The sequence below is a fragment of the Dipodomys spectabilis genome, unplaced genomic scaffold (genome assembly GCF_019054845.1).
Source record: "Dipodomys spectabilis isolate Male_0828 unplaced genomic scaffold, ASM1905484v1 ptg000573l, whole genome shotgun sequence".
NCBI classification, from domain to species: domain Eukaryota; kingdom Metazoa; phylum Chordata; class Mammalia; order Rodentia; family Heteromyidae; genus Dipodomys; species Dipodomys spectabilis.
In genome coordinates, this window is record NW_024871250.1 from 1142415 (window position 1) to 1161969 (window position 19555).

Below are 19555 nucleotides of genomic sequence, written 5' to 3' on the forward strand. Positions count from 1 at the left end.
ACAATGGACTGTTCTCATCTAAGTGTAACCTTGGGCAATACTGAGTGAAGGCTACCCATAACTTCTTGGTGCTGTGTTTGCAACTTTCTGTGGATCTGTATTTCAGAATCAATTGGGTTTAAAAAAAAAAATTTAACCTCCAGGCACTGGTGGTTCACACCTGTCACCCTAGCTACTCAAAAGGCTGAGATCTGAGGATTGTGGTTCAAAGCCACTCTGGGCAGCAAAGTCTATGAGACTCTTATCTCCAGTAAACCACCAGAAAATCAAAGGGGCTCTGTGGACCAAGTGGTAGAGCGCTAGCTTTGAGCTGAAGATCTGAGGGACAATGCCCAGGCCCAGAGTTCAAGCCCCATGACTGACAAAAAGAAAAGCAGCTAACTATGTTAATCAGCAATACACACACACACACACACACACACACACAGATGCTGGAATCCAGTAGGATGGTTCTACATGTTGAGATGTATTCTAATATGTAACTTCACACTCCCTGTAACAAAGTATTTTAGGAGCCATCCCCAAAAGGCGTTTTTGCAGAGTTTCTTCTAATGTAAAGCAAATACTTGAAAACGGAACTGTGAGTTCCGGAAACATGAACATCATACAGATAAGGGGGTTTCAAAACAAAACATTCAGATCAGTGGCTTCCTAAACCATCTTGGTCACGAGTTCTCCTTAAAACAGGAAGCATTTTTTAGCTCATTCAGACAAGAATCAAGTATTTCTCCATGACCAACCTTGCCAGTTTCTGGACCATGAGGCACGGGTATTTAAGACTGCTCCCAGGTAAGTTGAATTATGACAATCACAAGAGACAGGTAATGGTAGCTGGGGACCGTGTACCCAGCCTGCAAATCTTCTCGGCCTTTAACTTGATTTCTGGCTTCTCTATAACAGCAGGGATGATATTTTTTTGAGATGTTCACTCTTTTTTTTTCTTTTTTCTGTCGGTTGTGGGCCTTGAACTCTGGGCCTGGGCGCTGTCCCTCAGCGCTTCAGCTCAAGACGAGTGCTCTACCACCTGAGCCACAACACCACTTCTGGTTTTCTGGTGGTTCATTGGAGATGAGTCTCATGGGGACTTTCCTGCCTGGAAGTCTTTGAACTGTGATCCTCAGATCTCAGCCTCCTGAGTAGCTAGGATGACAAAAATGAGCCACAGGTGCTGGGCAGATGTTCATTCTCTTACGTTAAGTTCTCCAACAAGAAAGTCATTTTTTTTCCAGTATCTATGGTCATCTTGCTGATGACATATGCTGGAATTCCTCAAGGTGTGTCAAGATGTCGAGCCAGACAGAAGCTGATACTTGACCTCTAATACTCTAACCCAAAAGCCATCTGAAGGCAGATGCCAGTGGCTCACGCCTGACATTCCAACTATTCTGGAGGCTGATTACTGAGGATCGTGGTTCAAACCCAACCCAGGTGGGAAAGTCCATGAGACTCTTTTATCTCCAACTGGCCAACAAAAATCCAGAAATGGAGCTGTGTGGAAAAGTTCAAGTGGAAGTGAGAGGCTCTGAGTTCAAATCCTAGCACTAGCATAAAAAATGTACTTTGAAATATTGATGGGCTGGGAAGGTGGCTCAGTGGTAGAGTGCCTGCCTTGCATGCATGAGGCCCTGGGTTCAATTCTTCAGCACCACATAAGCAGGAAAAAAAGCCGGAAGTGGCGCTGTGGCTCAAGTGGTAGAGCGCTAGCCTTGAGCTGAAGAGCTGAGGGACAGCGCCTCAGTGGCCCAGAGTTCACGCCAGAACCAACCAAAAACAGTTTTTTTTAATGAGGTATTGATATGCATTGTGCTCTGGGGGAAAAAAAATCTCATCAATATGCAGCGAATTCTGATTAGTATTCATTTCCTTTAATAGTGAGAATAATAATTTCATAATGAGGAGACTGTCAGTAGTTGAGACATCTATCTTAGGCCCTTGTCTCTTTGGCTGTAACTTGTTTCTTGGTATTTATGAATATATTTGGTTTTTATGAATATAACTTGGTATAAATATAACTTCCTGTCTGATGTGTATATTATGAATATAACTTGGTATTTATGAATATAACTTCCTATCTGATGTGTAAAACATGACTTTTTTTCCAAAGCTGGGAACACTTTGAACAGCACTGAATAGTGTAGAAAAAAAAATTTTATTGGTCCTGGGGCCTGAACTCTGGGTCTGGGCGCTGTCTCTCAGCTTTTCAGCTCAAGGCTGGTGCTCCACCACTCAAACCGAGCCACTTCTGGTTTTCTGAGTGGTGTATTGGAGATAAGAGTCTCATGGACTTTGCTGCCCGGCCTGGCTTTGAACCTTGATCCTCAGATCTCAGCCTCCTGAGTAGCCTCCTGAGTAGCTAGGATTAAAGGCCTGAGACACCAGCTTCAGGTTTTAAATAGTGTAAAAATGTAAAACAAATTCAGTGCTGTCAACTTCTCCAAGAGGGGTGTGTGTGTGTGTGTGTGTGTGTGTGTTTGCTTTAGTTTGCTGTTGAGACAGCTCAAGCAATCCTTGTGGCTCAGCCTCCCAAACAGCAGGGACTAGAGGCACACCCTGCCACACCCAACTAGGGCACATGCTAAGTGTGTGTGCGCACCGTACACAAGGGACAAAGGAACTTGACTGTACATGTGGACATAGACATTGGAATTCACTTTTTCCTGTAACTCAGCCACCATCCCAGAGAGCCAAATGGTATGGAGAGCAATGGTAGAATCTGGGTCCAGATTCCTAGGTTCAAATCCTGGCTTTGTCTCTTATCAGTGACATTGATACTCATGAGCTCTCCTGTCCTTGAGCTTTGGTTTTCCCTTATGTAAAATAGGGGTGATGGGGCTGGGAAGGCGGCTCAGTGGTAGAGCGCTTGCCTTGCATGCATGAGGCCCTGGGTTCAATTCCCTAGCACCACATAAGCAAAAAGAAAAAAAGCCGGAAGTGGCGCTGTGGCTCAAGTGGTAGAGCGCTCGCCTTGAGCTGAAGAGCTGAGGACCAGCACCCAGGCCCAGAGTTCAGGCCCCACGACTGGACCAAAAAAAAAAGAAGAAAAAAAAAAACTTTGTAAAATAGGGGTGATAATAAGCCGGGCGCTGGTGGCTCACGCCTGTAATCCTAGCTACTCAGGAGGCTGAGATCTGAGGATCGCGGTTCAAAGCCAGCCCGGGCAAGAAAGACCGTGAGACTCCTATCTCCAATAAACCACCAGAAAACCGGGAGTGGCGCTGTAGCTCAAGTGGTAGAGCGCTCGCCTTGAGCTGAAGAGCTGAGGGACAGCGCCCAGGCCCAGAGTTCAAGCCCCACGACTGACAAAAAAAAAAAAAAAAAATAGGGGTGATAATAGCACTATTATCTTATTTCTTATTTCTTCTGGCAGGGACTAGGGACCAAGAGAGGGGCCATAAATTAATTCATATGTTCCAAAGCTTGGCATAGTTGTATATTACATGTCCCTTAGTGTTTAAAACATGATTATGTGTCCTGCTGCAATGATTCATGCTGCCTGTCAGAGGAGGCAGAGAACAGGAGGATCGTAATTTGAGGCCACATCAGGCAAGAAGTTTGTGAGGTCGTAAGGCGACCAGTCCCAGTTGCCTATACAGTGTACCCATCCTTCTGTCCTCCTACTCCATCTGTCTGTCTGTCTGTCTGTCTGTCTCTGTCTCTCTCTCTGTTTTCTCACCTGCTCAGCCCCTTTCCTGCATCTCTCTGTTGAATGGAGACTAAACAGGACCTGCCCTGGGCAGGGGCCAACCACCCCCAGGCCCAGCATCAGGAACAGAGGGGCACAAGGTCCCCTCCGCAGCCCATCACGTCAACTTCCCCTCTGCAGTCTGAAGGCACCGAGAGCTGGGCTGGTGGAGATTTGAGGAAATGCCCGGTCCAGGGCCTCTGTTCTTCCCTGAAGACCAGGCACTGCCTTGGCCCTGGCTGCTCCTGCCCTGGTACAGGAAGGAGATAGACCTGCTCCTTGCCCGAGGCGCAGAATGAGGATGGGGTGGCCAGGCCCCCTGTCTGTGTCCTGAAGGGACCCCAAGTGTGCCGTGGCCATGGGCTCGCAGAGGCGCCCATGGGACAAATCCTGGAGCTGACATAATGCAAGCCTCGGAGCGTGGTCCGCACCCCACCCCTCAAAGGCACCCTGACCCCTCCCCGCTCCGTTGCAGTGCTGTGCACGGTGTTGAGTCTGTGTGGAGCTGCAGCCCAGAAGGCAGGAGGTGAGTCTGCAGGGAGCACTCGGTCCCCACCTGGAGGCTGGGGGCAGCGTCCTCCCCGCACCCCTCACAGGGCCGCCCCCTCTTCCCCCCCCTCCCCTGGGCTCTCCCCCGGGATGGCGCTGGCCCCGCCCCAGCCCCGGCTCCTCACCTGGTCCCCATCCCTGCCTCAGACTGTGCCAGGTGGTGTCCTCCGAACTCCAAGTGTCTCAGTGCCGACACCTGCCGCTGTGATGCGGGATTCAGTTCAGTCGAGGAGCTCATCACCAGCCCTGACGGCAGCTGTGACGGTACAGAGGCCTGGGGTGCAGGGCACACTGGAGGGGGGGTCTAGTCCTATGAGAGTGGGGGACTCGGGTCACAGTTGGGGTCCATCACTGAAGGAGAGAAAAGAAGGGGAGAAACAAGAAATCAATGTGCATGGCTTCCTGTGGAGAAAGGACCTGGGTGGCCAGGAGTCTGTGTGTCCATCTTCCCTCAGGACTAGGAGAGGGAGGTGCTGAGCCTCCAGCCCATCCCCTACCCTGTCACTGTCCACTGTGCCTAAATCCTGCATGTCACCCTGAGAATTCAGAGGAGCAGAGCTGACTGATCAGCCTTCAGGAATGGCCTGCTCCCGGTGCAGCCCAGCTTCAGAGTGCAGCCCAAGATTCTTTTCAAAAGCGAGATCAGCCCCAGTGCTGGGGGTCGGGTTTGGGGGTGGGGGAGTCTCCCTCCTGAGAGAACTCACACCTTTGGAAGGTGACCTTTGGCCTGTGTGTTGCAGACATCAACGAGTGTGCACCACCTCTGAGGACGTACTGTGGGAAGTTTGCAGACTGCGAGAACACGGAAGGGAGCTATTACTGTGTGTGCAGCCCAGGATATGCACTCGAGTCTGGGGACAAAATATTCAGCAACGAGAGTGAGAACACGTGTCAAGGTGAGACCCCGCCCTCCTCCCCATCACCAAGGAATGGTTGTTAAGAGGCCTAGAGCGTGAGACGGGCTGGACAGGTGCGCGCGCACCTGTGCACAAACGTCTAGCTGCAAGGTGGTGCCACGGTCAGGAGCAAACGTGGGGACCAGTTGCAGGCAGGACCCCACTCTCTGAAACACCGTGGACATGTGAGACGTGTTAAGATCCTTGGATGGTGTGCTGAGACGCAGAGACAAAAACAATGGAGAAAACACCTATCTTGTCAAGATCTTAAAACTACAGTATTAAGCTGGTAGAGCTTGGCTAGTGCTGGGCGCGTGGGGAGTGGGCGTGGATGGGTTGTGGGCGTGGTTTTCAGTGGGCGTGGTTGGAGGGGCGGAGCTACATTGTGGGGGCGTGGCTCCATCTTGGAGCACCTGTCTGGAAGGCACAATGTCTTTTGCTTTGTCTGGCCTCTTTTGTGCGAGGGAGTTGAGGGTGATCGCTGGGGCCTTGTGCGAGGGAGGCAAGCGCTCCCGCTAATGAGTCATGATGAGTCACACCTCAGCCAATGAGCTGCGACCGTCACCAGGCCACACCCCCACCGCTGAGCCACGCCCCAGCTCCGGCCACGCCCCACCTCCGGCCACGCCCCACCGCCGGCCACGCCCCGGGGTTCTTAGTCTGTAGACCAGGTGGGCACCGTTGAGGCTGAGAGAGGCAGACTGCCTGGCTGTGGCGGTGCCAGAGGGTCGGGCAGGCTCTGACTCTCACGCCTTGTCCTCAGACGTGAACGAATGCACCTCCGGCCACCACAGCTGCCACAGCTCCGCCCATTGCCTCAACAAAGCCGGAGGGTACCAGTGCCGCTGCCGACGCGGCTGGAGGCCGATTCAGGGATCCCCAGAAGGCCCAAGGCACACCCAGTGTGAAGGTCGGCAGCCTGCAGACTCTGCCACTCCCAGGCACCGGAACGGGCCACGCCCACCGCTTAGCCACACCCTGAATGGCCACACCCACTGGCTAGATACCACTGTCTGGCCACGCCCACTGTTGGGCGCGCCTATACTTTGCCACGCCCCTCTTCATCTCGCCTCTGACTTTCCCGCCCACGTTTAGCCACGCCCACGGGTGGAGAGTCCACGGTTGGCCACGCCCCCTCGCTTTGCCGCGCCCGCTTGGCCACGCCCCGCGCGCCCTGGCTGGACCTGGAGTCCCAGTCCGCTGATGACTGACATGGGACGCGATTCCAGACGGCCCACGGCCCGGCGCACGCGCACCGGCGCCCGCGCCCGCCCGAGCCCCGCGCCCTCCGCCGCCGCGGCTGACCACCTTGAATCACCGCGGGGCGGGGACGGGGTCTGAGCCGTTCCTGTCTCCGCAGACGTGGACGAGTGCCGCTCCGGACAGCACCAGTGCCACAGCTCCGCCGACTGCGTCAACACCGTGGGGTCCTACAGGTGCCGCTGCCCCCCGGGCTGGCGGCCGCTGCCGGGGAGGACCGCGTGCGCAGGTGCCGGAGCCGAGCCCCGCCCCGCCCCGCCCGCCCCGCGCCCCGCGCCCCGCCCCGCCCCGCCCCGCCCTCTCCCCACGCCCCGCCCCGCCCGCCCCGCGCCCCGCCCACCCCGCGCCCCGCCCCGCCCCGCCCCGCCCACCGAGACCCGCTCTGTCCCCGCAGAGGTCGTCTTCCCCGCCTGGACGGCGCCCCCCGGAGTCCACAGCCCGGTGAGGGGCGCAGCGGGGTCGGGGTGGGGTGAGGCCCCTCGGCCGCCCCACGCACCCCACGCGGGGCCGGGCTCTGAGCGCCCCCTCTGCCCCCAGGCTCTGGCCGCCTTCTTGGAGGAGATGCAGAATCTGACCAGAGACTTCCAGCCACACACAGCCCGGGACACAGCGGACGCCATCCGGGTGAGCAGGGCGCGGGGGAGGCCAGGGCAGCTGCGATCTGACAGAGGAGAGGCCGCGGGGCGGCGGGGTCCTGCCGCCTGTGGAAGGACAGACAGACACACACACACACAGACACACACACGCACATACACCAAGTGCACTCACTAGTTTTCTCTTGCTCTCAACCTGGGCACAACTTCCACCCGCTCTGGATTATCTTCGGGCCTCTGGGCCCCGTGGCCGGGTGGTTTACTTTCTCCATGCCGTCTCTCTGGCCTGTGGTCACGTTGTCTCTGTCCTCCATCCTCCAGAGTGTCCTGGAGAGTCTGGATGAGCTGCTGGAGACCCCTGGGGACCTGCAGACCCTGCCTCGCTCACAGCAGCACTGTGTGGCCACTCAGCTGCTCCTGGACCTGGAAAACACACTGAGAGTCCTGGGCCAGACCCTGCCGGAGGGGTCACTCACCTTCCTCCGTCCTGCAGACACAGGTGCGGGCCCCACCCCCACCACAGACAAGTGCCTGACCGCCCTCAAGTCTCTCTAACAAATGCAGGGTGTTTGTTGAAGGTTTTGGTGCATGATTAAGGTTGTTTTGTTGTTGATGTTGTTGTTTGGTTGTGGGGCTTGTACTCTGGGCCTGGGCGCTGTTGCTCAGCTCTTCAGCTCAAGGTGAGCGCTCTACCACTTGAGCCACAGTGCCATTTCTTGTTTTCTGAGTGGTTAACTGAAGATAAGAGTCTCACGGACTTCCTTGCCCAGGCTGGCTTTGAGCCATGATCCTCAGATCTCAGCCTCCTGAGTAGCTGGGATGACAGGCGTGAGCCACTGGCGCCTGGCTGAACTCAGAGCTCTAAGCTCACAGGTGCTCTCCCCCTAAGCCATGCTCCAGCCCTTTTATTCTGCAGTAGCTTCTCACTTTTTGCCTGGACTGTGATCCTCCAATTATGGGTTTCTCACCATAACTAGGATGACAGGCTCAGCTTTTTCTATTGAGAATCTGGGTTTCTCTGGCACTGTTCTTACAACCTCACAAACTTCTTGTCTGAGGTGGCCTCAAATTATGATCCTCCTGTTCTCTGCCACCAGCTGCATGATTAAGTTTACATGAATTAGTGCTCTTGTGACATCTTATAGAATCGTTAAAATACTTTTCCCTCCTGCTGTCTTTTGTGAAGAAACAAAGTTAGAAAGGATTCAGGTCAGTGTATGTGTGTGTGTTTGCACCAGTCTTGACATTTGAACTCAGGGCCTGGGCACTGTCACAGACTTCCAGCTTTTTGGTGGATATTTAGAAATAAGAGTCTCACAAATTTTCCTGCCTGAGCTGGCTTCCAACTTCAGATCCTCAGATTCTCAGATCCCAACTTCCTGAGTAGCTGGGGTTACTCCTGTGTCAGTTCTGGAAGCGTGTGTGTCCTGAGGAATTTGTCTGTTGCACCTGAGATTGTCAAACACTTGCTGTGCAATTGCTATTATTATTTTAAGCCTCTGCAAATGACGATCTCACCTACATTATGCACAATGTATGCACTATTGTTCTGTGACTATATAGGTGATATGGAATATGTACATTATATATAACACACACATACATTATACACTATATGCATCATATATCTGCATTATGTATACACATGCACGCACATATTTGTCCTCATCTAGCTCTGCTTGTGTTATTTCCATCTTCACAGAAGTGACGCTGGAGTTGCAGGTTCCAGGCGACAGGCAAGTCACCTTGAGTCAGAATCAGACAAAGATGCAGCTGACCTGGGACCTGGCCCAGAAACCCGGTCACCCAGGTAATGGCCAACATGGTATCCCTGGCACTGAGGCCTCCTGGTAGGAAAAGGTGTCATATAAAAACAGAGTTAAGCCGGGAGACAGTGGCTCAAGCCTGTAATCCTAGCCACGCAGGAAGTGGAGATCTGATTCATTTGGCTCTGACAGGAAATACTGCTAGACTCTTATCTCCAAGTAACCACTGAAAAATGAGAAGTGGAGCTGTAGCTCAAAATGGTAGGGCACTAGCCTTAAGCAAAAGAGCTGAGGGACAGAGCCCAGGCCCTGAGTTCAAGCCCCATGACCTACAAAAAAGAGAGAGAGTTAAAAGCCAGGTGCAGTGGCTCATGCCTATAATCTCAGCCACTCAGAAGGCTGATATCTGAGGAATATGATTCAAAGCCAGCCTGTGAAGGAAAGCCCAAACTCTTATTTCCAATAACTAGCAAAAAGCCAGAAGTGGAGCTGTGGCTCAAGCGATAGAGCGCTAGCCTTGAGCACGCATACACACACACACACACACACACACACACACACACACAGAGAGAGAGAGAGAGAAAGCTCAGGACAGCGCCCAAGCAATGAGTTTAAACCCCAGTACCAGCACACAAAATTTTAGGGAGCATGGGAGAGGGGTGAGGCCAAGAGAGGAAGGGTCCATCTGAGGAGGCACCCCGAGCTCACCCTTGCGTTTGGCCCACAGGCCCCGCCATGGTGGGCCTCATCTCCATTCCCAAGATGGGCAAGCTGCTGGCTGAGGCTCCGCTGGTCCTGGAGCCAGCACAGGAGGCAACTCCTGAGACAAACTGGGGCCCACACCTGACACCAGTCCTGCTCTCCGACGTCATCACAGCCTTCCTGAGCCACCGGGACACGCAGAACCTCAGCTCCCCGGTGACCTTCACCTTCTCCCACCGTGTGAGCGCCGGTGGACGGGCGATGGGCAGGGAAGAGCCTGAGTTCAGGACACACCCTGGTTGTGCTTCTTGGCTTTGGGGTCCCCCCACCCCAAGAGCCAGCCCTTCCCAGGCCAGCCTGGGCCTTCATCTCTGAGCCGTGTCTCTCGCCCCTGTCCTGTCCCTGCAGCCGGTGAGCGCTGGGCCGCGGCGTGGGGTGCTCTGTGTGTCGTGGCTTGGTGGCCGGGGTGAGTGTGGACACTGGGTCACCACGGGCTGCGAGACGGTGGACACCGGAGACTCCAGCACCACCTGCAGCTGCTCCCACCTGAGCAGCTTTGCCGTGCTCATGGCCCACGATGGCAGGCAGGTGAGACCATGCGCAGCCTCCGCTGTCACCGGCAGACCGGCACCCAGCGAGCTGTGGAAGTGAGACCAGTGCACAGGAAGGAGCCGCGTGCGTGCGCTGCTGGCTCACGCCTGTCATCCCAGATGCTCAGGAGGCTGAGATCTGAGGATCATGGTTCAAAGCCAGCCTCAGCAGGAAAGGCCTTGAAGTTCTTTTCTCCAATGAACCACCAAAAGGCAGACATGGAGCTGTAGCTCAAGGGCTAGAGCGCCAGCCTTGAGCACAAAAGCTCAGGGACAGTGCCCTGGCCCTGAGTTCAAGCCCCAGGACTGGCAAATAAAAAAAGAAAAAAGAAACACTTAAAATCGAGGCTGGGTGCAGTGGCTCAGGCCTGTCATTCTGCTTCCCTGGGAGGAATCAGGTAGCCACCGTGGCAGTTCGAGGCCAGCCCAGGCAAGATGTTTATGAGACTCCATCTCAACCAATGGTTGGGCGCAGTGGCACAGGCCTTGCCTGTTTTCCTGGCTACAAGGGAACCAAAATAGTGGGGCACAGGCAGGGGCGTGTGCCTGTCATGCCCTGCGTCCCAGAGAAGCACAGATAGGATGATTGCCTAGCAGACCCGACCTTGAAAACAACCCTGTGGGCAGGGACGGGAGGGGGAAATTGGCTGGAAAGTAATGGAAGGGATGACATCATTCCAGAAAAGGAAATGCACTCATTACCTGGCTTCTAAAATGGTAGCCCCTCTGCACCCCACGTTCATAGTAACAATGAAATTATTAAAAAATTCTAACCAATGCAAAAATGAGCTGGGGACCTGGCTCATGGCAGGGGCGTGGCTCACGGCAGGGGCGTGGCTCATGGCAGGGGCGTGGCTCACGGCAGGGGCGTGGCTCACGGCAGGGACGTGGCTCACGGCAGGGGCGTGGCTCGCGGCAGGGGCGTGGCTCACGGCAGGGGCGTGGCTCACAGCAGGGGCGTGGCTCGCGGCAGGGGCGTGGCTCACGGCAGGGGCGTGGCTCATGGCAGGGGCGGGGCTCGTGACGTGGGGCGGGGCTCCCAGTGAGGGTGTGCCTCCACGGCTGGGGTGTGTCTGGTATAGAGTTGCTCTGTGGTGTGGGCTTGGCTCCACTATGGGTCTTGGTCTCAGAGTGGGTGTGATTTTGGGGAGGGGGCGTGGCCAAGGTGGTAGACCAGCTGCCTAGGAGGAGCGCCAGGCCCTGTGTCGAATGCTCACTGCAGCAAAAAAGTAAGTAAGAATCTGTTGTAATCTAAAACTCCAAACCTGGTCACACTTAGCCATCAAGTTCACAAATTTCCCTGGGCCCTTCATTCTATAACGTGCTAAGCCAAATACTAATGAGTCTGGGTGTGGGGTGTGGGGTCAGTGACCCCAAGCGGGAGGCAGTGACCACCGTCTCTGCTCCGCCCCCTCCCAGGAGGCCGACCCCGCCCTGGCCCTCATCACCCAAGTGGGGCTCGGCCTCTCCCTGCTCTGCCTCCTCCTGGCGGCCCTCACCTTCCTCCTGTGCAGGGCCATCCGCAACCTCAGCACCACCCTGCACCTGCAGCTCTCCATCTGCCTCTTCCTCGCCCACCTCCTCTTCCTCACCGCCATCCACCGCACCGAGCCCAAGGTACCCACCGTGCCCCTCGGCCCCCAGGCCCCCCGCGCCGCCCAAGGGCGCACGGAGCCAGGCTGCCGCCTTGGACTGTGAAATACAATGGCACTGAGAAAGTAGACAGGCATGGCGGCTCACACTGACACTAGACACTCGGGGGCGGAGTTTGGTGGGACTGTGATTCCAGGTCAGCCCAGATAAACGGGGAAAGTCTGTAACACCCCACTTCAGCAGAAGAGGCTGGGCATGCAGGGTGGTGCGCACCTGTAAACACAGCTTTGATAGGCAGCACACACAGGAGGATCGCAGTCTGGGCTGGGCCAGCTTTAAAAAAAAAAAGTGAGAAAAAGGTGTTCCACACATAGCTAGAGCAGAACGGGTTAGAGGTGAGGCTCGAGTCGTGGAGCACCTGCCCAGCACCGGCAGAACTCTGGGCACAAGGAGGGGAAGGGCGGGGGGTGATCTGCAGTGAGTCGCACTCGGGCCGTCTCCTCCTCCCCCTCCTCCCCCCCCCCCCCGCAGGTGCTCTGCGCCGTCATCGCCGGCGCCCTGCACTACCTCTACCTGGCCGCCTTCACCTGGATGCTGCTGGAGGGGCTGCACCTGCTCCTCGCCGCCCGCAACCTGACGGTGCTGCACTCCTCCGCCAGGAGCAGAGGCTTCCGAGCGCTCATGTTCCCCGTGGGCTACGGGCTCCCCGCTGTCACGGTGGCCGTGGCCGCGGCGGCCCGGCCTCGGCTCTACGGCACGCCTGCCCGGTGAGTGCGGACACCGCCCGCCCCAGCCCTTCCGGCCACGCGGAACCAAAGCGGGTGCCGAGCATTTACTCCAGAGCTTGGCCAGCAAACAGGGATTCTGCTCAAAGAGGATGAATTCCGTGCAGCAAAGATCCAGTGGAGCTGCGCACAGGTCACTCAGCCCTGTAAACCCAGCTACTCAGGAGACTGAGGGCTGAGTAGGAAAATCCAGTGAGACCCTTATCCTCAATTATCCACCAAAAAGTCAGAAGTGGTGCTGTGGCTCAAGTGGTAGAGGGCTAGTCTTGAGCAAAAGCAGCTCAGGGACAGTGCCCAGGCCCTGAGTTCAAGCACCAGGACTGCGCGCGCACACACACACACACACACACAGTTACATGTCTGTGTTCTACTTTGGCCATGTTTATCTCAGGAGCATTGACTTATTTGCCATCTCAAACTAAGTATGACATCCAAGAGAGATGTCACCTCTTTTCTGCTTGATGGTTCACTGTGTCCTCGCAGAAGTGACATGTGTGGGACATAAACCATGTGTACTTTCTTCCCCATTGGGTCTTTACAGAAAATCGCAGAAGAGACACACTAGTACTGAGGAAGAAAGGGGAAGGAAGGGAGGGAGGGGAAAGGAAGGAGGGAGGAAAAGAGGAAGAGGGAGAGAAGGTAAGGGAAAGGAATGAAAGAGGGAAGGAAGGGGAAAAAGGATGGAAGGAGGGAGGAAAAAATGAAGGAGAGGGAGGGAAAAGGGAGACAAGGAGGGAAGGAGGGAGAGGAAGAAAAGGAGGGATGAGAAAGGAAGTTTAAAATGAAGGAGGGGCTGGGAAGGTGGCTCAGTGGTAGAGTGCTTGCTTAGCATGTATGAGGCCCTGGGTTCCATTCCTCAGCACCACAGACACAGAAAAAGCCAGAAGTGGCGCTGTGGCTCAAGTGGTAGAGTGCTAGCCTTGAGCAAAAGAAGCTCAGGGACAGTGCCCAGGTGGTGAGTTCAAGCCCCAGGACTGGCAAATAATAACAATTATCATCATCATAATATAAAAATAAAGGAAGGAGGGGAAAAGAAAAAGGAAGGGAAGAAGGAAGACGGTTTTATCTGCACTGTTGGTTGTGTCTCTGTCCAGCTGCTGGCTGAACACAGAGAAGGGCTTCGTGTGGGCTTTCCTCGGCCCAGTCTGCACCATCATCTCTGTGAGTGACTCCTCAGACCTCCTAATACCCATCTGGGCAGGACGCTACGAACACCCAAGGGGCGGGAATGCCGCAGGCTGGCCCCGGGGTTGGGTTGTGTTCCTGAAACTTCCAGATTCTGATGCTTCCACTAGAGATGGAAAAGACTGCCATTTGCCATGGGTGTTGGGTGGCCTGACAGGAGATCAAATTGCTCAACTTCCACTCCTGTGTGGCTGGGGTGGGGCTGGGGTGTAGGTAAGGCCCTGGGGTTCACCCCCAGCCCACAAAGAAACAGAAGGGGGCATTCACGGTGCTCCCATGGTCTCCTCAAGATCAACATGGTGTGCTTTCTGCTGACCGTGTGGGTGGTGAAGAGCAGGCTCTCCACCCTCAGCCGGGACGTGTCCACCCTCCGGGACACCAGGTGAGATGACCCGCACGCGTGTGCTCCCCAAAGCCAAACCCACTGTGTAGCCCTGGTGTCCCTTCTCTGACTGGATACGAAGTTAACAAATGTGCCGGGCACTGGTGACTTCACACCTGTCATCCTGCTACTCAGGAGGCTGAGATATGAGGATCTCAGTTCAAAGCCAGCCCTGGCAGGAAACTCCCCATGAGACTCTTATCTCCAATGAACCATTAGTAAACCAGAAGCGGAGCTGATTCAAAGGAGTGCCAGCCTTGAGCAGAAGAGCTCAGGGACAGTGCTCAGGCCCTGAATTCAAGCTCTGCAACCAAAAAAAAAAAAAACTTCCATTCATGATCCCACTAGCATTCAGCAGGGTGCTGCTAACACCCCCAAAACGTACTGTCCATCCCTGAACCCAGTTTCTGATGCCACCTCCCACCCCACCCCCCAGCCTACATGTGCCATTCCAGCCAACCATTCCTCCCACCAAACGAAGAAATCCTAACCAACATCAGACCCTCCCAGAGTGCTTTGCTGGAAGGACAGTTCGCATGTCAATGTTTAGTGATTCACTGTTTGAATGCACTGTCACCTTTATGAATGCAAGGATCTGGTCTTGCTCTCTCCTTTTGTTTTTATATTTTCATGGTATAAGGGTTTGAACTCAGAGCCTCATGCTTGTTGGCTGGTACTCTACCCCTTGAGCCATGCTTCCAGCCCTTTTAAGCACTGGTGTGTGTGTGTGTGTGTGTGTGTGTGTGTGTGTGTGTGTGTGTGTGTGTGTGTGTGTGTGTGGTGTTAGACATAAGGGTCTCACTGACTTTCTTGCTCAGGCTGGCTTTGAACTGCGATCCTCAGATCTCAGCCTTCTGAGTAGCTTAGGATGACAGGCGCGAGCCACAGGCGCTCATGAAATTATGAGAACTTTATCACGTGTCAGCGTCCTCACAGGCCACAGGTGTCCCCCAGGAAAGAGACTCACAGTGTGAAACGCCATGACAGTGACCCTCCCAGCTCAGCCTGAGCAGCCAGCCAGAGGAGGGCAGCCAGGACGTCATCCGTGGGTTTGTTCTGGTGGTATCAGGGCGCTCTGTCTCTCTGTCTCCCTGTCCCAGGATGCTGGCATTTAAAGGAGTCGCCCAGCTCTTTATCCTGGGCTGCACGTGGATCCTGGGCGTCCTGCAGGTGGGCGCGGCGGCGCGGGTCCTGGCGTACCTGTTCACCATCGCCAACAGCCTGCAGGGCGTCTTCCTCTTCCTGGTCTACTGCCTGCTCAGCCAGCAGGTGCCCCCACCCCTCCCCTCCCCCCCTCGCCCCCCTCCCCTCCCCGCAGGCTCAGCCTCCCCGCCGTCCCCCAGCGCGCCCACAGCTCGCTCCCTCCACAGGTGCGGGATCAATACCGCAGATGGTTCCGAAGGACCGGGAAGTCGGCAGAGGAACCCGTGTCCTACACCCTGTCCAGCCAGGCGGCGCCCGAGGCCGCCCGGCCCGCCCAGGTGAGCGGCCCAGCGCCCCGCTGGCTGACCGGGCCGCGGCCCAGCCCGTCCGCAGTGGGCTGACCCGCGCCGGTCCAGACCTGCGGCCCGGGCGCTTGGCAGGGCCGATGAGCCCTGGGCTCGGGGAAACCAGGCAAACAGAAGTTCAAGAGATGCCATCCACCAAATGGCCGAGAGCCGCCCTCTCCAGTCACAGGAGAAAGCATGAACAGCAGCCCAAGCGTAACGCACGGCCCATCTCCAATAGAAATAATAACCACACAGCCGGGCCAGGGGCTCACGCCCGGCATCCTAGCTCCTCAGGAGGCTGAGATCTGAGGATCAAGGCCCCGAGTCAGCCCGGGCAGGAAAGTCCTTGAGACATTTCATCCCCAAAGAACCACCAAAAAGGAAGTGGCCCTGTGGCTCAAGTGGTAGAGCGCTTGCCTTGACCTGAAGAGCTGAGGGACAGCGCCCAGGCCCAGAGTTCAAGCCCCACAACCGACAAGAAAAAAAGAAATAGAAATAGGGTCAACCCTTAGTAGCCTACAAATTAGCTTCAGCATGCCCAAGGATATTAAATTAAAAAAAAAAAAAAAGGACCACCAAAAAGGTGGGAGGTGGAGGTGGAGGTGTGGCTCAGAGGGTAGAGTGCCAGCCACAAACAAAAAAAAGCTAGGCGAGTGTGAGGCCCTGGGTTCAAGCCCCAGCACTGACACAAAGAAAAAGAAAAAAAGGAAAACAAGGGAGGGAAGAAGGAAGGGTGAGAGGGAGGAAGCAAGCAAGCTTGAAGAATTTTGGAAGTTTTTACTATATAGAAATATATCAAAATTTCATATTTTCCCAATACTGTATGTAACTTTTTACACTAAGTTTAAACTAAATTTAGGTTCCAAAGAGATTAATCTGCACCCCAGAGGGTGTTCCTCACCTGTAACACTAGATACTTGGGAGGCAGACAGGAAGATCACAGTTCAAGGCCAACCTAGGCAAAAGTTAGTGAGATGGGATCTCAAAAATCAAGCCAGGCCTGGAGGTGTGGAGTAGAGCCCGAAACCTTGAGTTCAAACCCCAGTACCACAAAATAAATAACATTTAGTTGTTGTTGGTCGTGGGGCCTGAACTCTGGCCCTGGGCGCTGTCCCTCAGCTCTTCAGCTCAAGGCTAGCTCTCTACCACTTGAGTCACAGTGCCACTTCTGGCTTTTTCTGCCTATGTGGTGCTGAGGAATTGAACCCAGGGCCTCATGCATGCGAGTCAAGCACTCTATCACTGAGCCACCTTCCCAGCCCAATAAATATTTAAAAAAAAAACAAAAAAACAAGGCAGGCATAGTGGTGTGCACCTATGATTTCAACTATTCGGGAGAAGATAGAAGGATCGTGGTCTGAGGCCGACCATGGAAAAAATACAAGACCCTCTCTGGAAAAACAGACTTTAAAAAGCAAATAAACAGGGGCTGGGAAGGTGGCTCAGCGGAAGAGTGCTGGCCTTGCATAGATGAGGCCTTGGGTTCGATTCCTCAGTATCACATAAGGAGAAAAAGCCACAAGTGGTGGTGTGGCTCAAATGGTAGAGTGCTTGCCTTTTGCTGAAGAGCTGAGGGACAGCACCCAGGCCTAGAATTCAAGACCCATGACCCACAAAAGAAAAAGCAAATAAATAAATAAGCAAAAAGTCTAAAGGTGTGGCTCAGGTGATAAAGCACAACCTATACCATCTAGTGTTGGTCCTAATGTGCTGGGTCTGATGTTTGCTAGGTAGGACTTACCCAGGGGCTCTACCACTTTGGCCACGCCCCTGACACCTTAGATAAACCCCTGGTGCTCAGGCCACATCTCCAATAATTGAACCAGGCCCCTAGACTAGGAGTTACAACCCCACACTGCTGACCCCGCCTCAATCCTAAAAGTATTAAAGCAAATTAACCAATCAAATCACAAAGTGAGCTTTTTGATGTGAGTACAATGAACCTGATACATTTCATCTTTCTTTTCTTGTTTTTAAAGGGAACTTGTAAGTTAGCATTCTCTAGTCACCTATCATTTTATGGTCTTAGATATCATTTACTCAAATATTATCTTTCTAGGCTAACTAGAAAGATCTTACAACCTGTCTCCTGGAAAATCTGAGTGGCAGTTCTTGGAGCCATTAAGAGGGAAAATGAAGACTTCGTGATGTTTCAAGAAATCCATCCTGAAAAGCTAGGCAGCATCGGCTCACACCTGTAATCCCAGCTACTCAGGAGGCTGAGATCTGAGGATTGCAGTTCAAAGCCAGCCCAGGGAAGAAAAATCCATGAGACTCTTATCTTTAATGAACCACCAAAATCCAGATGTGGAGCTGACTCAAGGGGTAGAGTGCCAGCCTTGAGCAAAAAAGCTAAGCAAGAGCACCAGGCCCTGAGTTCAAGCCCCAGTACCAGTGCAAAACTTTTAAGTAAAAATGAAGGCCAGGGAAGACATGCATCGTGTTGGCAGCGAGGGCGTCACGGGGAGCATGGCTAGCGTTGTCCTTGCAGAACCCCAGGTGTCCTGCGCCGCTGCTGTTCAACCAGCTCAGCACACAGCTGACCAGTCACTCAACTCACCCGGGCTAAATCCTCACCCACAGCCACACCCTGCACTGAAGACTCTTCTACTCCCCAGATGCTGTGACCAAAAAGATTCACTTCCAAGGACGTTCCTCTCATGTGAACTGAACATGAAGACAGGTCTCACGATGGTGTTTCCATGCACTCAGACACTGGGTGGATATAGCCACCTCCTCATCCTCACACCCCTGCCTAGTCTTCAAAACCTGCCCCTCCCCTCATTTTTGTTGTTGTTGGTTGTGGAGCTTGAACTCTGGGGCTGGGCGCTGTCCCTCAGCTCTTCAGCTCAAGGCTAGCGCTCTACCACTTCCACAGTGCTACTTGGAGATGAGTCTTTCAGAATTTCCTGTCCAGGCTGGCTTTGAACCATGATCCTCATATCTCAGCCTCCTGAGTAACTGGGATGACAGGCGTGAACCACTGGCACCTGGCTGTCTCATGGACTTTCCTGCTTTTACTGGCTCCAAATCATGATCCTCAGAGCTAAGCCTCCTGAGTAGCCAGGATTACAGGTGTGAGCCACTTGGGGGGGGGGGCGGGTGGCACCCTCAAGGACAGTATTCTGGGCTCCAGTTCAAGCCCCCAGACCAACAAAAAACAATTTTCATTCTTCAGATATCCTGATTATGATTTATAAGCTAGGGGAATATTTTTATTTACACATTTGCCTTCTGCTATGCTGATAGTATTTCTGTAGTAACTCTCTTCTATGGCCTTCAGAATTCAAGCACTGACTTGGTGTGTGTATATATATATATACACACTTACACACTTTTCAATTTCCTATGGCAATATACTGAATTTTCAGGCTGTTTTGTAGTGAGTTGGTAGATGTAGAATAGTTTTTCAATCATAGTGGGGCTTTTATTTCCATTTGTCCTTTTTTAATCATGATTTGCTAACCTCATACATGTTTCATATTTGTTAAGTATACATAATACATATGGACTTGAAAGGACTTGAAAGTTTGATCATTATGTTCACAAAATTTCTCCAGCATTTTTCCTGTCTTCCAAGCAAACTGTGGCCACTGAAGGCTTCCTACATTGTTTACATGTATGGGGCTTTTCTCCAGCTAGAATTCTTTCATGTACTCCAATGGAACCGTGATGCCTGAAGACTTTCCCACAATATTTACATTCATAAGGTTTCTCTCCGATGTGAATAGTTTCAAGTCATTGAAGGAAGGTGTAGAGTCTGAATTTATCACATTACTTATCAGTAAGGCTTTTCTCCAGTATGATTCTTCATGCATCTGAAAAGACAAGGATAAATGAAGGACTTTGCACCTTGTTCACATTCCCAGGGTTTTGCTTTGAGTTCTTTCATGTCCTTGAAGGTAACAGAGACTGAAGACTTTCCCACATCACTTGCACACATAGGGTGTTTGTTCCAATGAGCTTCTTGTGACTGAAGGAAATTTAACTGTTTCACCAATTTATATACATAAGAACTTTTCACTATGTGTTCCTTTCTGCACTTGAAGGTATCTGAGACCTTTGAAGGCTTTCTTAGTTTG

General features: G+C 53.5%; 1 protein-coding gene across 1 annotated transcript; it reads left to right on the forward strand.

The window, feature by feature from the left end:
* The first annotated feature begins 711 nt into the window (after positions 1-711).
* Positions 712-17710, forward strand: LOC122100332 (adhesion G protein-coupled receptor E2-like). Its single transcript, XM_042670706.1, has 19 exons — positions 712-789; positions 4158-4208; positions 4379-4495; positions 4972-5127; positions 5891-6037; positions 6488-6616; positions 6782-6828; positions 6925-7011; positions 7302-7479; positions 8683-8790; positions 9474-9688; positions 9857-10036; positions 11458-11655; positions 12163-12398; positions 13511-13577; positions 13892-13983; positions 15084-15252; positions 15354-15464; positions 17533-17710. The coding sequence occupies exons 1-19, from the start codon at positions 732-734 to the stop codon at positions 17539-17541; spliced, it is 2355 nt and encodes a 784-aa protein (XP_042526640.1). The 5' UTR covers positions 712-731; the 3' UTR covers positions 17542-17710.
* Positions 17711-19555: the final 1845 nt, after the last annotated feature.